General features: G+C 39.3%; 2 protein-coding genes across 5 annotated transcripts in view; both read right to left on the bottom strand.

Moving 5' to 3' along the window:
* Positions 1 to 579: 579 nt before the first annotated feature.
* On the bottom strand, positions 580 to 18,500 carry NDC1 (NDC1 transmembrane nucleoporin). Of its 3 annotated transcripts, none has more exons than XR_012661218.1 (18): positions 18,368 to 18,500; positions 18,176 to 18,296; positions 16,782 to 16,883; positions 16,214 to 16,388; positions 15,580 to 15,718; positions 14,111 to 14,219; positions 12,662 to 12,713; positions 11,897 to 12,029; positions 9,593 to 9,685; positions 8,204 to 8,285; positions 7,157 to 7,312; positions 5,807 to 6,061; positions 5,555 to 5,673; positions 5,265 to 5,315; positions 4,140 to 4,203; positions 2,833 to 2,933; positions 1,720 to 1,842; positions 580 to 853 (listed from the first exon to the last, which is right to left on the bottom strand). XR_012661218.1 is itself a non-coding variant. In XM_075097585.1 (18 exons), exons 1-18 carry the CDS (start codon positions 18,413 to 18,415, stop codon positions 790 to 792), a joined length of 2,025 nt encoding a protein of 674 aa, XP_074953686.1. In that variant the 5' UTR covers positions 18,416 to 18,499; the 3' UTR covers positions 580 to 789. The 3 variants fall into 3 exon arrangements, 2 of the variants coding, with proteins under 2 accessions (XP_074953686.1, XP_074953687.1); XM_075097585.1 differs by having other exon boundaries at positions 1,720 to 1,880; positions 18,368 to 18,499; XM_075097586.1 differs by lacking the exon at positions 16,782 to 16,883 and having other exon boundaries at positions 1,720 to 1,880.
* A 401-nt stretch (positions 18,501 to 18,901) lies between these two features.
* Positions 18,902 to 22,202, bottom strand: part of YIPF1 (Yip1 domain family member 1) — a 6,819-nt gene continuing 3,518 nt past the window's right edge. The window contains exons 7-10 of one of the 2 annotated variants that reach the window (XM_075097587.1): positions 22,078 to 22,202; positions 21,256 to 21,438; positions 20,176 to 20,270; positions 18,902 to 19,197 (exon numbers count right to left, since the gene is read on the bottom strand). In XM_075097587.1, coding sequence (XP_074953688.1) covers positions 20,181 to 20,270; positions 21,256 to 21,438; positions 22,078 to 22,202 — 398 coding nt within the window. In that variant the 3' untranslated portion in view covers positions 18,902 to 19,197; positions 20,176 to 20,180. Of the gene's footprint in view, positions 19,198 to 20,128; positions 20,271 to 21,255; positions 21,439 to 22,077 lie in introns of those variants that run through there. The other variant, XM_075097588.1, reaches the window with a different exon arrangement.

The raw sequence follows: 22,202 nt of genomic DNA, 5'->3' as shown, positions 1-22,202 counted from the left end.
CTACCAATAATGTATATTATTTTGAAAAAGTTGGATATATGCTGCAAACATCCTTCCTATCCACCTTAACAGAAAGCTGTTGATCCAAACTTTAATTTACAATATCATTACTTGGAGTTTTACTGAATGCCGTAATGTTCCTATATGTTTCGGCATAGATCAGAACTTGGTTTCCTAGGTCACCTTAAAGATAAAATCCAAGCTGCTAACTTTTTCAAGCAGTATTTGTGTCTTAACAATGTCTTTCCACACACCCATTTTACTATGAAGGAATACTTCTGCCTTACAGAAGAGTAGCATGTTCTATTCCTGGGCACATCTGTTTCCTACTCTTAAAGTACACACTTCATCTGCACTAAAAGTGTTATCAACTGAATTTATGAAACACTTCGGCACATTAAGTGTCTAGGTAAATCTCTACTCAGGCCTTTAACAGGACAGGGTAGGAAAAGAATACATTGTGAAGAACAGTGAAAGATCTGAGTGGCAAAGTAACTCTGATTATCTCAAATGTCATAGGCTTACATAAAATAAGAACTGACGCTTTCTCATTTGTAAGTGGTATTAAAATAAGGCAAGTTGAATTTTTAAAAAATTTTATTACACAAAAGATGATCCAAACTCAGAAGAACTCTTCTACAATTCTACAAGTTTTGTTCTGTGACTTGAACATCCATATGCTTTTCCAAAAAGCCAGGGAAAAAAAGGCTCATTAGTCCCACTTTCTTCTTACCGAGAGTGTTGAGGAAAAAAAAAAAGCGAAACAGTAGCTGCATCAAAATCTGTTATTTATTCTTTGTATTCCAAGAATTGCTGAAGTCTTTTCTTATGTTCTGTAGACACTTGCACTGCACTAAAAACAAATGCAGAACATAGAGTTTAAATTAAATATAATACACCACAAAAAAAGCCTCATGCCAAAATTAAGTATACATTGAAATCAACAATTACACTGAAGCTAAATTTTAGAAAACCCAGCTGTATAAAAAACCTACGTTCCAGGAAAAAGACAAAAAAGTATATTAACCCTTAAAACTCCATTCTTAACCTCAACAGCTTCTACTACTAAAAAGCACATGTCCCAGAAAACCTAGTCTATTTCCTTACCTTTAAGCAGACAAAAGCAACTGTTTAACTTGCAAGAATGATTTAGGTAAGAAAGAATCTCTCCAAATGATCTCTCCTGTCTATCTAGCACTTCCAAACTGAGTAACATTTCATCCCCACAGGGAGAGATGGGCAGATACTGCAGGAAGTTTCAGTCCCACATATTCGGAGGCCAAGTAGGAAAGTCTGCCTGCTGCGACAGTAGCTGAGAAAGAGCCACCAGACAACCGAGCAGAAAGGGAATTTAATTATTTGGACTCTTCACAGAATTCTCAGGATTCTGTCCCTACAGAACAGACAATTGTCTCTAGTTGATTTACTTTTTTTCAACAGCTAGTATTTATTAAACCAGTGGTATTCATGGACTGCTTCTACAGAGTTCATAAAAAGTCACTAAGAAAAATTGCCCAGAAATCTATGAATAATAAATTTCTAAGGGGGACCATATATCTACGCAAGAACTTTTTAAGGTTCTACAAATCAAAAAATACAATACCATATCAGAGTAATGACCTGAAAGGATTTTTGCCCAAACTTCCCTTTTCACAGATCCTACAGTAACATTAATTAAAACTAAATTTAGCAAGCAAGCAATAATGAAAAAGTTCTTACTTTAAGTGCTCTCCAAAGACAGCAGTTATCCGGTATAGAGCTGTTTTCAGAGATGCTCTAAGTGCAAATCGTAGCGTTTTGTAAGATGTGTCCACCAGACTTCCTGAAATCCTGGGGGGCTTGCTAGAAACATGAGGCAGTTTGAAATGTCTGTCTACAACCTGATTGAGAAAAACGTAAGTGAACTCGTTTCATCTGTTCAATTATTTTATAATGTAACTAGCAACAAGTTTATGTCAAATAAATCAAAAAGAAAGCGCAAGTTCAGAAATTCCACCAAGACACACAAAAACACGTTGGAGACTGAGCCTGACCTTGCATTTCCTGGCCATCGACGTGAACACAGAACCAAGTTCTGTGAAATAAGATTCTCTGTTAATAAGTCTTAAATGCTAAGCACAGCACATGCTGCAATAGAAATACAATTCTGTCCTGTATTATTACCTGCTTCTTTCAGAAACAAGGGTATTGGGTTTTGGTTTTTTTCCTCTGGTGCCTGTTCTTGGAATAGATGACTTACACTGAAGAACTTTAATAACCTCTGAATTCTTTCCAAGAATCTCCATTAAGGCAGCGTAAAATGATTATGTCACTAGGGCACGCAGAGCCTTGGAAACAAATCTGGCTTTTTTCAAATTCACATTACACAAACATCAGTAATTTGAGAGTAATATCTTAGTAGAGAAACACCAGAGAGATCTTATCTCCTGCTATTTGCAATGTCTCCAAGTGCTCCAGGTTGCATGAGGAATTGTGTACACCCAAACAAAGATAAAGTCCTAACTATGCATAAAATACAGTATTGTAATTTCTGTATCCCTGAAATAAGGTCTTTGACTGAGCACATAGTACTTTTTAAATTAAACATGCCATTAAAAACATGCTTTCTACTTCTACATTTTAAAATCCTAACAAGGTTTTTAATCAGCTGTTTCATAACGCACATAGTGGCAACTAGCTGTTTTGTTTAGATTAACTGCAGAAGAGAAGCCATTTACAGTGGTAACAACTTGAACGCTACGACTGCTCAGCAATGTCAAAATATAAAATCAACAAAACTCCTTCCCTTCCCCTAAACTACTACTGCAATAAGGAAAAGTTAACATTTTTTACCTCCTGAAGAGTCAGTAAAGTATTCAGGATAGCTGGCAGCGTAGTTTGGACAACTCCAAACTGGTCTTCAGTAAAGGAGGCTGCTACCAAATGAGACAGACCTTTAAAAAAAAAAAAAGTTTGCTATTATTACTGAAATCTCAACTTCTGAAGCATTAACAAAGATCATAGTTTTGCCTGAAGATTCTGCTAGTGCGGTGGAACTCTTCAGGACTTACTGCAGCCAGATGCAGTTAACTCAGCTTTGGCTTGCTTCAGGACTAAACCAGTCACTGGTTTGACAGGCATACAATAGTTTGAGGTTGGTGATAATGCAAGAGAGATTATGCATAAATTTTAAAAAAGCATTGGCTCCCTCTTTCCACTGCTCTGGAGCTGTTCCTGACATCAACCAAGAGACAGGACCTACTTCCCAATTCTTCTAGCCATACACAAACATTTCCAGATCACTTAATTTTCTTTGTTCAGCTTGTATGAGGAGAATTCTCTACTACTTTGAAGGAAACCTTGATTTAGCTTTAAACCCTTCTCAGTCTACTGGTTTATTATATTTTTTAAAAATTGCAGCCTAGCCCTCTGCCCTTAGTTAAAAGACAAATGGTATATTCTGCTTTTCTGCAAACTGTATGTGTGATTCCCGCCTCCTGACTCTATACGCCCTAACTCATCACCTTCAGTCTGACAGAGCCTGGCATATCTCCCCATAAAACATATAACCTAGGAAGAAAGATCACCGTTTGCACAGGCAAATCTAATAGAAGATTCTATCAATACCAGTGTTTGCTCATGACTTTGAAACAAACTAAAAAATCGTGTAGTGCAACCACATACTGTCATTGTTCTTCTAATTCTCTGCAGACCATCTTTTTCCACTTATTTGTTAAGCTACTACCTGAGTGCCTCCCTCTCTCAACTCTCTGTGATTAACAGAGAAAGACTCAGAGCCTTTAGTCAGAAAAGCTGTTGTAAAGAGGCATCATAAATTTGTTACTAGAAAAAAAAGAAAAATAAAAGTGATACATAGGTTTATGTGGGAGAGAAGCAACAGAAATCAAGTTTAGGAATTTCTACCAAATGTCTGCAGAACATAAACTAAGAGATCTCGCATGGGATCTCAAAACTAACAAGTATGTTAGACCTTTATTCATGTTGGTATCTGAAATGCAGTCAGGTTTTTGTCAAAATAGATTCAAAGATTTTTCTTCCATCACATTTATAAAGCACAGAGCCCCAGAAACCTGGAATCAGATCCTTTTAGTTGTGGTTTGATGAGCCGGAGTGGGAACCTGGGAACAGAAACTGCTTACCTTCCAAAGCCCAGATATGCATCTGGGCATCAGAGAAGACAGCTTGGATGGAGGCTTCTGGGTGCTGAGAAGAAATCAAAGTATTCTGAGTGCACTTTGTAAATAACATTACCAAAATTGCAGGTTTCAATTAAGGTATTACACATTCAACAGCATCATGTCCCTCCCCTTACAAAAGATCTGCGAGGCTGACAGATCTCAGGGAATACCCAGAAAAATCTGATCTTTTAAGAAACTATTTTTGGACAGGAGCTGCCCACAAAGCTATAGCTATGGTTAAGACTTCCAGAAAAGAAAGTATATTAGCCAACTAGTTTTCAAGGGCTAAATGAGCAATACGATTACCCCAGGCCTATTTCATGATCTTGCTTGCCTCAGCCTCTGCTCCAGTTTATAACTGATCAGAAAACACTGCTGTACATGTAAGCATAAACCATTATCATACACACAGAAAAGATCTGCATATAAAAATATGATCTCTACTTGCAGGAAACATTTAAATCTCTGAAAAACAAAGGCCTAAAGTAGGTGGGATGCTTCTGTAAAACTCAACTGATTTATTGTCCAATTATGCTAAGGGAAATACCTAATTGTTTTTCTGTGTAAATACTATGCAAATTTAGTTTAAGTGTTCAAGTTCACCTGAAAAGTAGTAGTAATATTAGCACCAATATTTCATAAGGCGAAATTCCCAACATTCTAGCTAACCACTTCTCCCACAAAAGAAAAATATAAAGAATTAATTTGGTACACTGACCTAACAAAAAGGTAGTTAACTGGATTTCAACATTAACTAGAAGCCATGTCATCTTACAATTAGTATAGTGAGACAATTGCATTTAAGTTTAGTTGTTTTATACTAGTACATGATGCTTTAAGCAAAACGCAGCTTATAATCAGGTAAGTTTAAACAGGTATTACTGTTCTTTTTGTATGCAGGCATGTGATACTCCTGCTATGAAACTCACAGTAAATACAAAGTTGTACTTACAGAAAACCCTAGATTAAAAGAAAGGTTTTAGAACCTTCTACATTACTATATGCAAAAGGTGCCACAGCAGAACCCACACACTTATGCATTTCTAGTCCACGCTGTTCAGTCACAAAACATAAGATCATGATTACCTTGCTGAAGAAATACATTATCAGCACTCGTTTTGACAAGAAGTTTTTTATCTGGAAAGGAAAAAATGATTAAGTATAATCTGTATTTATCTGCAGGTATGCACAGTTGGCCCTCTTCAACCCCTCTCACAGTATAAAGGGATTGGGGGGGTGAGGGGAAGGATTTTTGTTATGTACATTAATTGGAGAAGGAAGTATTTATTAACAAAAATTGAAATTTCTTTCAGAACAGAGAACGCCTAAGCTGCGTTACTGGCTGTAACCTATCTGGACTGCAACTTGTACTCTACCTGTTCTTGCTTGTTCTGAAGCCATGTGTAAATAAAGCTTGGCTGTACTGCCTCACTGCTAACTCTTGCAGCAGAGAGCACTGGGAAGGACTCGTGGTGGGAACCATTCATTTGCAGATCTACAAGAGAAACACAGTATCTTCAGAAAAACTGCTTCCTGTCATTTTAATCCTCAAAATATAGACTTCTGTTGACATGCCTACTACACTTATGACTACAAGGCTAAAAACAGTGCCATGGAAAAATCACTACCTGAACCTGACGTCCACAGCTTTGGTCCCCTTCTCATAATATGAGGACTTTGGACTGATCCATGTGAAGGAGAGTTTACATCCAGAATTCCCATCTTGCAATTTAAAGCAGGTGAGCTGAAAGGCGAACCAACATCAGACCCAGGTGATGTCTTTAAAGGCATTAGGGATGATTTAACTAGCGAACACATGGAGGGTCTGGGAACGATGTTAGACCTCTGTGACTGGAAAGACATGTCTTCTGTCACAACGGCTCCTAATGACAAAGGACACACTGCATGAAGACAAACAGGCTAGCACATATGAAATAAAAGACAGGTTTCTTATTTGATTGCTATTTCAACAACCTCTCTATCATTAAAATGTTTATTAAAGGACATTGTTTCCACTGTGCTTTTGCAAAGAAGTACACATTCACAGGAGCATGAAGTGTTTTAAAAGTTCATCAGTTTAAAAACAGCAAGTGGTAAGAAGGATCCCTGTGGATTTATTTATTTTTCTCCTTCTGCTAGCTAGCATTACTACACCCTGGTATATATCTACATAAAGTGTGCTTTTTAGGATTTAGTACTAGAAAAAAAGCCTACCTACAGAAGAATGCCAATTCTTTCTGATTCTGCTTGGTATGTAAGAAAAGACATCTTAGTCACAAAATCCAGGGAACAGCAGCAGTAGAAGAAATTCACCTCTGACATACCAACAGTCCCCTGCTGTTCCCAGGGGACTTGTATCCTGGGCAATAACTGCTAAAAGATTCAATTACCTGGCACCCCTCATGCTAACACAGCTCTGCTGCCCGGAATGACGCCTAAGCCTGGCATGTAAAACACCTGAAACGCTTGCAGGCTGCACACAGCTCAAGAGTCAGACCACCTTTCTTATTCTACTGTGGTATTAGTCAATCCCACAAACATATTCAAAGTCCTCACAACAGCAAAACAAAAACTAATTTTACCATCTTAAACCAATCACAAGAGCAGCTATGCAAACTACAAAGCATCTCCAGGCAAGACTTTCATTCTCCCTGTACTAGGTTCAACCACTTACTAAAACCGTAATAATTAGACTTTAATTCATGCAAGCATGGAAAAAATACCGTATCGAACATAACATCATGCGAAGTAAACAAGCTGAGTAAACATGATCTTTCCAAGTTTTTCTAGTTATTTTTGGATTATTTCAACAAGAATACCTAAAATGAAATTGGGGGAGATACTTTTTTTGTTTGCATTTGTTTGCAGAAAGCCCTGTGACTCATTTTCCCCATACAACTTAATTGAGATTAACATACCTATGTAATCTGTTGGTACTTTCATGCTTTACAAACTGTTATGAGTGTTTCCTCACATACCTGGAGTCTGTGGAGATACTTTTAGCTCTCCTGCTGTCTGCTTTGCTCTCCCATTTGCTGCTGCAGCTTCCTGCTGTGTGATCAGCCTCTGGGTGAGATCACTCAGAAGACTCAAACACTCCCTTGATATTGCAGTCCAGTTGTGCGGGTGCCCACCTAGCCACATGCACACAAAAAGGAAATGCAGTAGGTATGTTTAACCCACATGCTCATCCTTGTATCTATTCTGACAGCGCCCATGCTGAGAGAGCACTCAGCATAAGCTTCAAAGATTATAGTACCACTCCATTTCTGAAAAGACACACTAAATTTTCACTGTGACAGTTTATTTGTACTGAGAGGAAGATGAACACACAGACAGTCAACAGGTAATTCTAAAAAGAATTCAGTGAAATCTGCTAAGCCAGTGGGAAAAACAGGCAGTTCAGCCCATCAGACCTGAAATCACTAAATAACTAAAATGAATAAAGTCATATCAATGGTGACGGTAAACAGTTTTGAAGTAATACAAACACTAGAATTCCTGACGTGAAAACAAGAAGTTTCTGAAGGCTTTTAAGTGGTTTTAATTGACCTTCTCTGCCATATATTTGTATATAGCAAAAGGCTTGAATACTAACTTAAATTATAGCCACTGTTTGCTTTCACAGCTCTAGTGGTGACTCACTATTTACGCTTGATTTCACCTCACTCAATTCTCAACATCAGGCTTTCATACCTACCTGCTAGGTTACTCAGTTTGGGCTACTTGACTGGTGGTGTCAAGAGGACCCTGCTTTCAATACCCTAAGTCCTGTGCTTCCTCATGGTTGTCATTTAAATCAAACTTAACAGGCACCAGAATTTGTTGAGTTTAGTAGATTAAATAATACCAATGTAGATAATTAAGCATCCTTTTGGAAAAGGCATTATAGTGATACTTTTACTTATGAGGCCTTCTGGTTTCCGTGGCATGTGCCACAGCATTAAATAACTTCTAAAAGCAGTTGACTGACACTTAAAAAAAAAAAAAAAAAAGAATTAATATGGAATAGTTATTATAATTACCTGGCTGACTAAGGCTAAAGACTTCCTGTCGTCGAACAGGAGAATATTGGGAAAGTAACATCAAGTCTTGTAAGGCTAAAAACTACAAAGAAAGGAAAATGTTTTAGTGCACGCAAAGTCCAATGTATTTCCTTAAAAAATGTAGTTATCCATAAAAAAGCAATCCCTAACAAAGAATGAGTTCGCATGGACTAAAATCAGCCACGTGACAGGAAAACGCAACGGATGGCACACATTCCCAGAACCACTCTGGATGGTCCTGCTGAGTAACAGCTTCAGGGAACTTTACTGATAAGTAATTTCTTTGGAGTTAAGGATGATCTAATACCATTTATCACCTTAACAAAGAATATCTAACACCATTTATCAACTTAGCAGCTAACAGCTCAGACAGAAAGAACCTAAGAGAGGAAAAGGTCTAAGGAAAGAACTGGTTTTGCAAGCCAGAGCTCAACTACAGTGTATGACATACAGTACCAGACCTAATGATGCTTTCTCATGTGATTACATAGTTAACGTGGCAAACAAAAAATAACCAGATATTTCCCACTGTGCAAGATAAAATTAAAAATTACACACTTCAGTAACAGCTGAGATTATAAATTAGACTTCCTCTACCTTTAACTGTGCTGTGCTTGACTCTTACCCACCCATCTTTTGATAGTGCAGCAAAGCTTAGAAAAAGGATTCAAATGGGTCGCAGCCTCATTTATCTTGTCTTATCAGAAACCTGTATAATCAGTAAATGTGGATTTTGCACATGCAGGAGAATAGTCTTATCTTTATTTACATAATACTTCTTATATGAGGTCTCCAATTTTTAAGTATTATAATCAGTAAATCCCATTAATGATTACCATAGACCAAAATTACTCTCTCTTACTCAAAGATTTTAAGTAGCTTTAAAAAAAAAAAATAGATCCAACTTCCAAAATAAATATGAAAATAATTTTGTAATTTCAAGAGAGAACACATACATAAGAACTCCAATATAAGTAGCAGGGACAAAGCATTAAGGGCACACAAAGAGATAAAACACCTGTTTATGTGACAAAGACTCAAAGTTGAACGAGTTAAAAAACCTGAATGTCACTAACCTTCTGTTTTAATGTCAGTACGCACTAAGATACTTATGCTGCAGACAAAGAGCTCTTACCTCTAACAATGTCTTCAGCTCAGAGTAACACAGTGCGGTGAGCACCAGCAGATGTCACTACTAAACAAATTTTCACCATTAGGGGTAACTGCCTTCTTCAGTGTTCTGAAGCAGCTTTTTAAAGAACTAGCACCTCAGTTAGAATAACTGGTACCCAGAAGATCTGATTACATGCTTTGAGAAACACCTTCTCAGCACACACCCAGCTGGGAAGGTGGTGAGAACGCAGTTACCTTTATAATGAGGGGAGGGTTGCTGTTTAAGATTTTAGGCAGGCACTGGTCTGTCTCCTCAGCAAAAGTTGGCTGGACCGGAAAATGATGTGTCTAAATATAAATATCAGAAGTTGCATTATACACAGCAAAACACAGAAAACTTTATGAAAGGCCACACCCAAGCTGTTACTTGCCACATGAACTACAAAAGCACATACCCCGTTGCTTCAACTTACTGTAAACTAGCCTGAAATTTCTAACATAGAGACCAAAACTTTACTCCTTAGGTTTACAATTGGAAAATCTTAGAAAATCCAGATATCTTTATCTTCAAATTCCTTCCACATACCCATATAATTCATAGCTAGGGACATCGTATCATTATGAAAAGGAATTCCTCTAACTACATACCCAGGAAAAATTAGTGACACCATATTCAGAATCAAGACCGAAATCTAAACTGTAATGTCTCACTTTAACAGTGTAAGTGCTCTGGTGAAGAACTGATGATTCTTTTACCAAATAATAAAAGATTTTTTACATTCTTCTTTTGCACTCTTTCACTGATGAACTAATGAATTCTTATTTTTAGCATCATTATATTCATTGTATATTATGTTATATCCATATTCTGTGTTTTAATAGAATTTCTGTTCTTGTGGCTACAACATTTACAATTTAAGCACTGCTATATACAATGTTTGATAAAATGTAACTTTTTAACTCAATTTAACATGGACTGCTTTGGGCACAGATTACCTGTCAGTTTTGTGTTACATATCATAGCTTTATTCTCCTCTGTCTCCAACTGCAAAATTGAAATTTGAGGTAGCAACTGCTTTCAAAGTGTTAAGAAAGTGACTTCGTGTGGACCACGTTTGCAATTTCTTTCCTAACTTTCCAGTTAACACTATGCAGATATTTACAAACAGCTTTGGACGTTTTTTAGCTCAAAAAAAAAAATCGTGGATATATCTTTTGTTCAACAGCCAAACGGGCATGGTCCGTTTTATACCTCCACAGCTGGATGTTTCTTTTGTCTTCCACAGTTTTATAAGCAATACAATACTACAGACATTGACACACAGCGTTCACTGATGCTTCAACTGTTATCCCTCAAAATAGGTAGTTCACACCTCAGAGCTGTTGTTGGAGCCCTCTACAGATTCTGACACATCATTACATCAGTTATGCTTGACTCATTGTTAATCTTTTCTCCATGCAGTCACAACAACTAGACCTTTTTAAATAAAGCTAACACTCCACTTCATTCCATAACAGTGTTTTGCTAGAATTTAAACCTTGCTTTTTTTTCCCCTCATACTAATCTGCAGTCTAGTAATGTTAAAAAAAAAATCCATTTAAATGACCAATTTTTTCCTCTGTATTCTTACAAAGAAATATCTGGATTTGCCAACAAACGTCAAGTCCTCTCCAGTTCTTTGTTGGCAAGACTTTTTTTTTCTCCCCTCTCTCTTCAATAACAGTCTCACATTTATTCTAATATGATTCATTATATATTTAAAGTCTTTTTTTAGCCATATTAATTTGTAACTTCATGATGGAATGAAAAAGCACAAGTGTCTTAATTCCCAAGATTGCTTGAAGTCTATTTTAATAGTGCAGCCTGAATTAGATTAACTTGTCTCTGCTTTGGAGAACTGTGTACTTTGATGGTTTGCTCAAATTTGAGATTTCTAGAGCTTAGCTCACAGAAAATTGACAGCATTTTGTTCTCTTTCCTATTGTAAAATTGGATTGAGCACTATATAGCTTCTGGATATTATCTTCCATGTAACCTGTAGCTGTTTGTCACAAGTCTTCAGCTAGTCTCATACTTAAATACAAAATCATTGCATGGAAACATGTGCTAGTAAGCTCTGCTAGACACATATGGGCCCAGTGGTGGCTCATCTGTCTTTACACCTAAAGAGGACAAAGAACATGGTGCAGACTCCATGAAGCATAAAATGGTTCTGTGTTAGGGTGGCCCCAACAGCATCTGCAAGGATTTAAGCACCAAACATGAGCAGGAGAAGAGGACAAAGAAACAGAAGTAGAGGAGTAAGAAGAGGAGGTGGATATAACAAAAGCATTGATTTTTGTAAGCAGCACAGGCTTGTCTTGCTACAAAGAGAGAAAGGGACATTCAGTTCATGCCTAGGCCTCTCCTGACTGTTCAGTTATCAGCTATTACCTGTAGTGCATGCTTTGAAAATTCAAAAATTCTTAAGTCACTTCCTAGTAAAACAGCTTTGGAAAAGAAAGTATTATCTGTGAAACACTGATGTTATACCTTTAGCGCTGTCACTAAGTACTAACCTCTGTAGCATAGATTTTGAAGAGTAACCATGCAATGTACCAGGTAATCAGAAGAAATACGCCGCATAACCAGGCATGGTAAAACAAGGAGAGATCCAATAAGCCAGTCAGAGTGTCAAGAGGATGCAATTTACTGCAGATAAAACAACCAAGAAGATATAAGTATTTTTATTATTGAAGATTTCTATAGTAAGCTGTTACAGTAGCAATAATTGCAAGATCAGAGTTGCATTTTTTGCAAGAGTTTTTCTTAAAGATGTTTGAGATATCATTTCTTTAATTTTTCAGTAAATGCGATGACATGAAGTTAAGAAAAAGTAATGAAATCAAGGAAAAGATGAAAGTAATATGAAATAAATAATTACCGGTTTAGCCAATTAAGGCATTAAGACTTCAGCTTCTCTATTTTAAAACAAATGGTAGCCATATAAAAACAAAGATATGGCCCCTCAAAACACAAAAAAGCAGATAAAACACATGTATGAGATTTGGAGATTTGCCTTTCTAATATTTTAGAGACTTACAGAGATAAGGAAACCAGAGAGGATTTCTTAATGACTGTAAGATGGTTCCTACCAGGGGATGTTGGTTCCTTTTGGATCCCTTTCAGAAGTACCCAAATGCTTCCCATGGTTCCTTGCCCACCCCACACAGAATGAGTCCTACTACTACACACGAAGAACCAGGTGCTAAGCTGAACTTCTTCAGCGAAGGGAGCTGTCAGCAATATTCTCCTGCAAGTTTTCAGCACAATGTACTACCTACCTGTCTATATGAAGATCCATTGTGGTACTTATCCATACTTTTGGGATATAACCTGGGGGATCAAAAAGAAACACTGAAATAAATACGACACTGCAAAACACATACACAATAGGCCAAAAAGATGGCAAAAGTAGAATGCGTGTACAGCAACACGAGGCTGGTCTTGTAACATGCATGCACTGGGAAACAATCTGCCTTTGGGTTTGTTTTGGTTTAAGAAATAGAAAGAAGAGAATGGAAAAAGGCTTCAGGCCAGCAACTATACACTGAGAAATATAGACCTTGTCTTTCATTGCTAGATCATCAGCATTGAGTTATTTGTGTTTCCTCACTAACAAAAGATGGTTAATAGTAATTCAACATTAATTGTCACTACAGCTCAGGCAAGAACAGAGTGCTTTTAAAGAATTAATGGAAACTGATACAGAACCACCATACTTCTAATTTATCCCCTAATGTAAATAGACTAGAAATAATTCTAGCACATTTTGGCATCATTTAGAAGGATAACTACAACCATAACTTGAAAAATTCCTGATTTTCAAAGTCCAGTGCAATCATCAGCAGCAGCACAGATTTTTTCTTTTTTACCATAATTTTAAAGACTAAACTTCATTTTCATATGGGAGAGCCATACTGCCTTTGTCTCCCCAGCCTCCTCCAAATATAAAGGACACTGGAGAATAAAGCCAAAGTGCTACTGAAAATATAGCAACATTACATATAGTGAAGTAATGCCCACCGCTGATAAGTCAGGTTCAGCTCTGTGACGCAACATTTTCAATACCAGGCAATGGAAGGAGCAGTCAAAGGCATGGAGACGTATATCCATGTTAAAAAAATATTTGGGAATTTTTAGAGAAAAAAGGAAAGATAAATTACAAAAGAATTTGTTTTTAACTACAGTGTGTTTTCAGATTTATAGCCTTGTTGCCACAAATCAGGACTGGTATGTAAACAGTGGCCCGAAGCATCAGGTTTTAAAATGTACACTTGTAAACCACCAGCTGATTAGAATTTGGTACCTCCTCTTACATGAAAGTTATTTCACAGCTGCCTGCAAAAAGATTTCCTGCACAGAGGATGTCCCCCACTCCCTTCTCCTCCGAATGCTCTCATCTTCTTAGAGTGTTACCAGCTAGACAATAAATTCTTACAGAAGGTGTTAATCTCTTTGGAGAAGAGACATTTCTCATATGCCAAACAAGCTTCTGTGAGGCTGTAAGAATTGCCATCATACAAATATTGCTGTACAAACCCTGTGCCTTTTCATACTGTTTTAGACAGGCATTTGACCTCTATCTGTTTAAACAAGCCTATATGGCTTCAGCAAGTTACCTGGAAGGCTGAAAAAAAGAGTGTAACAGGCCTGACTGATTGAAGATAAAAGTTTTCAAAATACAGAAACAAAAATTAAAAAAAAAAAAAGAGAATTTCAGGAACCCTTACCAAAAAAGTAATATGCGACACAGAAGTTCCTAACAAAATACAGCGATTCCACGGAGCTGTGTTTAACAAGGAGAGGCAAAGATCTTCTGAAACGTAAGTACTTGTATTGCTAAAAACAAACAAAAAAATAGTTAAGTATTCCACATCCAGAACAAATCAATGAAATGGTGTAAAAAGAAAAAAAAATAAAAAGGAGCTCAAGGTACTTGAAATTCTGAAGTCTAGATGAATTTAAAAGATTAATTTAAGGCAATTCCAGGTGTGACACCTCCTATTCATTCTCCTGATCTCTTTCTGCCATTTTATAATCGTATCTAGTTCTCATCCCTTTTCCTACTTGTAGCAGTATGAAAATGGAGGATGGGTAAACTGATTCTAAACACAGGGAAAAAAATAGAAGAATGCTGTCTAATGCAAAATAAACAACAACAAAAAAAACCAAGGCATATTTAATCTAGTAGATTTCATTTAGATTCAAATATAGGGAAAATTCAGACAAGCATGAGTTAGAGTCAGTAATCCTCGAAGCAGCGAAACTAGTGTAATACTGATGCCTTTCTCCATACAAGCAAATTATATGTCTTTCCAAATGACTAAAGCAACCCGCCTGACACTATATGCAAATGAAACCAAACCGATTTACTTTTTTTACATATACTAGAACTCTTAAAGATACTATAACCACAGCATTGCCAAAAGTGATGCTTGGCTTGCTGATAACTTGAATGGTCATGACTTAAATGTTTCCCACTAATACAACCAACCTTGTTTAAAGATACCTTTTGACAAATTGGTTGGACTTTGTAAATCTGGGAATCATGCAAAGGTAATGGCTGCTGTGAGGCTACAGCAACAGAAGAAATATTTTTAAGATGACGTTTCACAAGCCATTCCTCATCATTTAGCATCAGTACAGATTTCCGTAGAACTGATAAAGCCCCCTCCAAAGGAATTAAAGACATTTTGGTTTCCATAGCACTACACACACAAACAAGCTTTAGATGTTGAGCTTTAAGCAAGATTTAATGTGCTATTTAGACTTTAAGGGAGCTGGTACCCAGCTAAAACTGATAGTATGCTTTTTTTTTTTAAACTCTCAACATTTTCAGCTTTTAGGTGACCCTTGTTGTCCGTTCCAGGGGTTAATATTCAGTTTGCGTATACTGCCTTTTTCTTGCAGCTCACTTTCTGCAATGGTCCACCTCCAGCTTTTAACATGCATCAGAGGGGTGTAAATTTTATAGTCATGGCATCCTGGATTTCTGTCTTCATTTGAAAGGAGTTGAGCAGAAAGGAGGAAGATGGACACTACTGGCATTTAAAGGTAATTGAGTGTATGCTTCATCTATTAGTGAAAGCATGTCAACAGACAGCTGCTACTGCCATATTAAAAAATACAAACAACCAAGGCTTTTTGATCACTGTTTTACTTAGGCTTATCTTTCTGCAAAGGTGTTTAAACCTCTTACCTGTATGATTGGAAATGGCAAATAATTCATATTGTTAATAAGATACAAAAGACTATAACTGTATCCCATGAAAGCTCCAGAAAGTAGAAAAAAGAGGTGATACTCATTTAGGCACATCTGAGGAACACCATCATCTAGGCTAAAACAGAAAACTTAGAATTAATTCCGAGTTCAAAAAACAAAGTCATTCTAGCCTTAGGAAGTTCAAATCAGAAGTCTGATTTTACTTTCCTCATCACTACATAGGATGATATCTCAGTAAGTTTTTTCTAAAGCAGGAATCCTACCACCTGTTTTTGTAATTTACACATGAGGAGGCTTCTGGTATTTATGATGTCACACTAACCAGAAGACCAAGACTTAGTTCAAGCAACGACAAATTTGTCATCATTCCATTTCCCATTAAGAATCCTGGCAATTCAGTTTTTCTGGCCCAGTTATTTCTCTGTGTGTTGTAATATTTACAAAGGAGGGTATTTCCTATCCTTTAATAAAGGGGATCAGCATATAATCGCTTATTTTTGATAGTACTCAAATTTTAGTTTTTTGTTTGAAAGAAGCCGTCAGCCATCGGTAAATACATTTTACAATAGAAGTTCTTTGCATAATTTTCCTTTAGCACACAAATAATTACCTTTCTGAAGGCGTGCAGGGCACAGCAAGAAACTGAAACTTCCCTTTTGTCATAACTGCAGCACACCAAGCAACCAACATTCCCATTACAGCATGGGCAACCGAATGGATAACTTGCTGAGGGTGAATGATTTTTCCTATCAGTGCTAGTCGAGAACATGGTATTGATGGCACAACTGTAAATAAAAGCCAAAAGTGAATTTTCATTTCTTACTAATAAAAAACCCTTCATTAAAAAAAATACATACCAACCAACCAACCAAACAAACAAAAAAAAAAACCCCAAAAACCCACAACCAACCAACTGTCACCAAAGAACTTTTCACATTTGGAATCAGTCACTAAATGATAAAGAAATCAATGAAGCAAATCAGCTAAGAGGGTCTCATCCATGAGGTAAGCAGGAATCTGGGATGATTTACTTAAAAATAAGATTTGTGTATTGTGTATATTAATTTAAATGGAAATCTACCAACATTAAGTACCTCAAATGTAAATACAAATTTCTTTAAATGGTCATCCTATTTAATTCGCATTTCACAGACAGTTCAGCAACGTACATAACCTACCTGCATAAAATTCAACGTTGAAGATGCTTATTACTAGTATCACCACAGACATAAGGAGGATACAAAAGATGACATAGGAAGTATATAAATCATTGAAAGAATCTAAAATTTAAAAAAAAGATATTGCTCAGAAGATTGCAGTGACACAACAGTGACACATTAAGTGACAGAAAGGAACACTTAAGCAGTTAGCAATAATCCACTAAACTCATAAAGGGGAGTAACATTCAATGAACTGTATAATCTCATACCAGATCTGCCCAGCTGCACAACATTTCTGCATAAAAGCATATTTAAATTTCACAGAGACTACTCTACACCCTTATAACTGGTTTTCTCATAAGTGAGCACTCAGAGTTTTGCTTTAAAAAAAATAAAAATCTGTCGGAGTAAATTAAACTATGGCTCAACTATCACAGCTTTCCTTCACTTAATAAAAGATGCAATCATACATCCACACTTAAAAGGTAAGAAATTCCTTACAGAATGGCTTTTGATTGGTTCTTTTGGGCTTTTGTATTTTTAAAGGGGGAAAGAAATTAAGTCTCTCTGCTTGGAGCAGCTAAATGATCATAGATATCAAGCTTCTATCTAAACATCTCTCCCTTTTCTGTGTGTGCATGTGAGGGAAAGTTATTCTCACCGTGCCACACAGAGCAGCTATTTCAGGAATTTCACTTGTGATTCAATGCACCAAAGTTAGAGGAAACTCAAGCTCTTTATGTAAACAGCAGCTGCACAGAGTGGAAAGGGGAAGTGCGTCCAAGTACTCGGCACAGACGTCTAAGTCACTTAACCTGATTTTTGCTTGGAAGGATATACTTACATGAGCTTGCAACAGTTATTTCTACCTAGGGAGGCTTATGGCTATTGTGCCTATAAGTAACACAGAAACTCTCATTTCAAAGCCTGAAGGCCGTTCAGAAACACACAGAGTAGAAGTATAACGCAATGCCATAGTCAGCTCCCGTTATCTGATACTGAGCCCAAAACAATAGATGGGGGGGGGGGGAAACCCACAGATACAAACACGTGACTATAAAAATACAAAAACATCGAAGGGCACCTTGTCAAGTATCGCAGCAGAAACGGTTTTATTTTGGAAATGGATTTCAAATACCAACAGGGGCTGACTTCATGTAGCAGAGGACTTACCGGACCCTGCTGTGACCACGAGCGGATCCGGAGGGCGACCCGCAGCGGGTGTCCTGGCGCCCGGCCGAGGCGGCCACACGCTCTCCTCTCCCCCGGGGGCCCCTCAGCAGCCGGGTCCCCGGCCCTTCCCCCCCACGGCCACGGCCACGGCCGCGGCCGCACCTCACAGCACGGCGCGCGCCGCCCTTGCGGCTGCCGCCCCCGCCCCGCCGCCCCCGCGGGGAGGCCGCAGCACCTACTCGAGATCCAGCGCACCGGGTGGAACGGGTCGAGGCCGCTGAGGACGACGAAGGCCGCGGTGCAGAGAGGCAGCAGCAGAACGGACCAGGCGACGGCGGCCGCCACCCTCCAGCCCAGCACCTGAGGGAAGCGGAGCGTGAGGGGCCGCATCGGGCAGTTACCGGGAAAACCCCGCAGAGCCCCGCACTCACCTGGCGGAGCAGCACCCGCTGCCGGCCCGCCCCCGCCGCCGCCTCCATGGCCGCCGGCCGCACCGCCGTTCAAACTCTCCGCCGTTCAACAGCCACCCCCGCCGGCCGCACGCCACTTCACTTCCGCCGCACGCCGGGAGGCCAGCAGCCAATGGCAGGGCGGCGGGCCCACTTTCCCCGCCCCCGGGGGGAAATGACGAGCCGGTGGGCGCAGGAAGGACCACAAGCTCCGGCGTGCCCCTCGCCGCCCGAAGGGGGCCCAGCGGCCTGAGGGGACCCTGGGCGCGGTACGGGGGAGGGAGCGCCGGGGCCGAGGGGACGGAACGCAGCGGGGACACGGGGGAGCAGCGCAGACCCCACCTCAGGCAGCGTTCGCTACCGAAAGCCCTCGGGCGGCACGCCGGCCTCAAGGCGGTTCAGTGGTAACCCAGCAAAACAGCGTCTGCTCTGCCCTCCACCCCACCCTCACACCTCCCATCAAACCCTCGCCGCGCCGCGGCCGAGCAGGAGGAGATCGTTAATAAAATAAGAAACCGCCTTCAGAACGCTTTATTCAGAGGCAAAATAGCATGGTGAGCATAGACAGAATTTAGGAAAAAAAAAAAAAAAGCCCAAAACAAAACCAGACAAAACAAACAAAAAAAACCTATTAAGATCAACAGTTCACTCTCCTTATGGAGCCAGTCAGTCTCCAGTGAGCACGGAGACGTCCGTAAGTCCATGGGACATCGCTGTCCTTTCTTTTACAGAAAACATCCCGTTCTGGAACTTTCCATGTTCTTCAGTGAAAAAACAAATAAAATTACAGAAGGAAAACCAGGCAGTGTAATCTGAAAGAGACAAATAACTCCTGTGAATATTACAGCTTCTCACAGGCACCAGAGGACACAATAAGGCACATATCTATATCTAAATACTAAAAAATCATTACTATCGTACTGAATCTTAATAGGCACCTGGGCTGAGAAACTGATTTTGCAAGAGAAAAGCTTCTAAAATTGACCTGCGTGATTAGATTGTGCCACAGCTGCTAACTTTTTATGATCATTTTTTAAAGGTATAGTTGGCCTTTTTTTTTTTTAAACTACTATAGCTTCTAGTCACATACATGCTTGTGGCTGGTATGCTTGCAGAGGCCTGGCCTCTGCATGCCTATTCGCCTTCTCCTGGAGCTGCTCCATGTCTCATCTCCCCAACAGAATTCAAATGTCATCTGCTGCTGGCAGCACTCCCAGCTACCAGGAAGCAAACCATCCCACACCAGGAATGCAGTCCGTAGGGATGGCTCAGGCTCTGAGCCAGCCCTGCTCGGAGCGTATGTGGATGTCCCCGTACACAGAGCTGCTACTCTGAAACACATTGTCACAAACATCAAAGGGGGAAAAACAATCCAATTTACTTTTAACATTAAATGGAAAGGGAAATAGGAGTATAATGGTTTATTGCTTAAGTTTTACTTGTAAAGTACAAATTCTAACAAACACTTTTGGACTTTCATAAGGGATTGAGGGGAAAAAAAAAAATCTTTGAGAAGACCTATGGGACTGAATAGATTATTTAAACGTGTGTTTCCTTGCCAAGAATAAACCCCAGAGAAAAAGAAGATAACAAGTCTTTGTTCCTCAGAGCCTTTTATGTTTTTATGGCTATACTTAAAACAGGAAGAAAAGTTAATAAATGGTATTTATATATAGGAGACATTTGGCAAAATTGGTCTGTTAAACCCTATTCCACACAACCACAGTAATGGGGAAAAGTTCCAAGATGTCTGTGATGATTATGGAAGAAAGTTTAGATTGGATTCTTACCTTATTTACTGACTCTTTGTTATTACTGTTGTTCCATTGTAAGTAGGGATAATAGGTGCAGGAAGATCCAGTTCAGGGGCATCAAAAAAGTATGCCTATGTTTTTACAGAGGAGAAAAAGACTGTTTAGAGAGGAACAAACAGTTCTGCCTCATCCCAGCTCTTTCTTTCCACGCCCACTGTTCACAAGGTACAAAACACAGCACTAAAACGGCAAATTTGGATCTTTTCTGTGTTTATCAAATTAGAAACTAAAATGGTGCTCTAAACTGTACTTTTAAATAGAACAGTTAGCAGCTAAGGCCTTTGAGAAGACACGTACTGGAAAGGACTGGATGGCAGATATTTGACTGATGTTTTAACTGATGAAGCTCCAGGCAGTCTCCGGTGACAGGAGCCCACTGGAGTTAGCTGCAAGCCTCCTGCTAACACAAGAGTGGTGTTTTGCCCTTGCCTCCCCACATGCCAAGCTGCAGGGAACCAAATCTCTACTCTGGAAGCTTGGGAGGAGGGAGGGGCAGGGCAGGGGAACAGAACTGAAGCCTGGATGATATTATTCTACCTACTGCAACAAAGAGACAACAAATAATTTAAGTTTTCATCACTGTATTTCAGTAGCGTTAGGGTCTTTTGTTTTCACAATGCTGATATTTTACTGAGTTCTAGCAGGTTTATGTTTCATCCATAAAACTCATAAGCACACATGACATATTGAACCTTTAATCATTTTAAAGGACTAAGCGTAGTACTCATTGGAATAAGCTGTGACTGGATACAATAAAGGTGAACGCTTTACTGATACTATGATGAATTCCAGATAAATTTAAGACTATTCTGCAAGTGATTTGTGCTAAAGACATATTCATTATTGAGTTTGTTACTGCCACTATCAGTCAGATTGGCATAAATTTTTGCTATGTTTGAAATGATTGGAACTACTTCTTTGGATGTTTTTCAGAAGTACTATTTCTTTATTTTAAAAGATTTTCCAGCAACCAGCCGACCCCTCCTTCTGGGCACCGTAACACGTCACCAGCCCCAGGAGGTAAGAGGTTAGAGAAGAGGAAAGGTGGTGCCATACCAAACAGCCAACAGCCAGCAGGGCATGAAGCAGAACAATGGCCCCCATGGTCGCCAGCGCGATCCTCCGGTTGTCATCTCGGACAGCAGGCCAAAAGGTCATCACCAAAACAGACCCTGAAAGGCACAGGGAAAATACCACCAGGACCCAGCGCACCACTTTTTGTGGAATGATCCATAAAATCTGTAAAACGGAGGAAAATGATTTTTAAAGGGACTGTGTGAAATGGGGGATTCATTTATTTAACACATTGTTCTATGACATTTCATCCCTTCCAGCCAATTTGTGCAGAAATTAACTCATGCCTTATCTGATATGTCTCTGTTATTTGTGGGAAGAATAATAGTAGCAATGAGCTTTACTCCCGGACACGACAACAGTGTGTCCCCTGAGTTATGGCACTTCCTCCAAGGCCTGCCCCTTGTCAGAGTGGCCCAGGATGGTCCCTGCCAGGGCAACTTGTCCTCGGAGCCATCAGCGCTGCCATCCTGTGCACCAATGTCAGCACCCTGGGGACAAACACACCCCGATTCCTGAAGTTGCCTCAGGCTGCCCGCCAGGCTCACCAGCAGCACCCTTGCTTGGATTTGCTGCCTCTGGGAAAGTGACCTGTCCTGGGCTTCTCCAGGACCCACAAAACACCTTTACACTAGACAACTCGAACAAAAAGCTTTATTCTGGCAAAGCAAAAGGAGCAAATGATTTGCCCAGTCCCCGAGATTTTGACTAATGTGAACAATATAGTAAGGAATAGCAAATTTTCTAAACTAGGACCTTTTTGCAGGGCATGTAGTAGAGATGCACTCTTTATGCCATACATACCGCTGTGGGAATGTAAACGAAGAGGGAGTAGCCATATACACACACTATCTCCAGGAATGAGTAGGAGACAATGTTCATAACTTGACTGTTTCTCCACATCAGGAATCCCCAGAGAGCAAGGGGAA

Source organism: Phalacrocorax aristotelis, chromosome 6 (genome assembly GCF_949628215.1).
Source record: "Phalacrocorax aristotelis chromosome 6, bGulAri2.1, whole genome shotgun sequence".
Taxonomy (NCBI): domain Eukaryota; kingdom Metazoa; phylum Chordata; class Aves; order Suliformes; family Phalacrocoracidae; genus Phalacrocorax; species Phalacrocorax aristotelis.
Note: the sequence above shows the minus strand (reverse complement) of the source record. Positions and strands in the feature narration are given on the sequence as shown.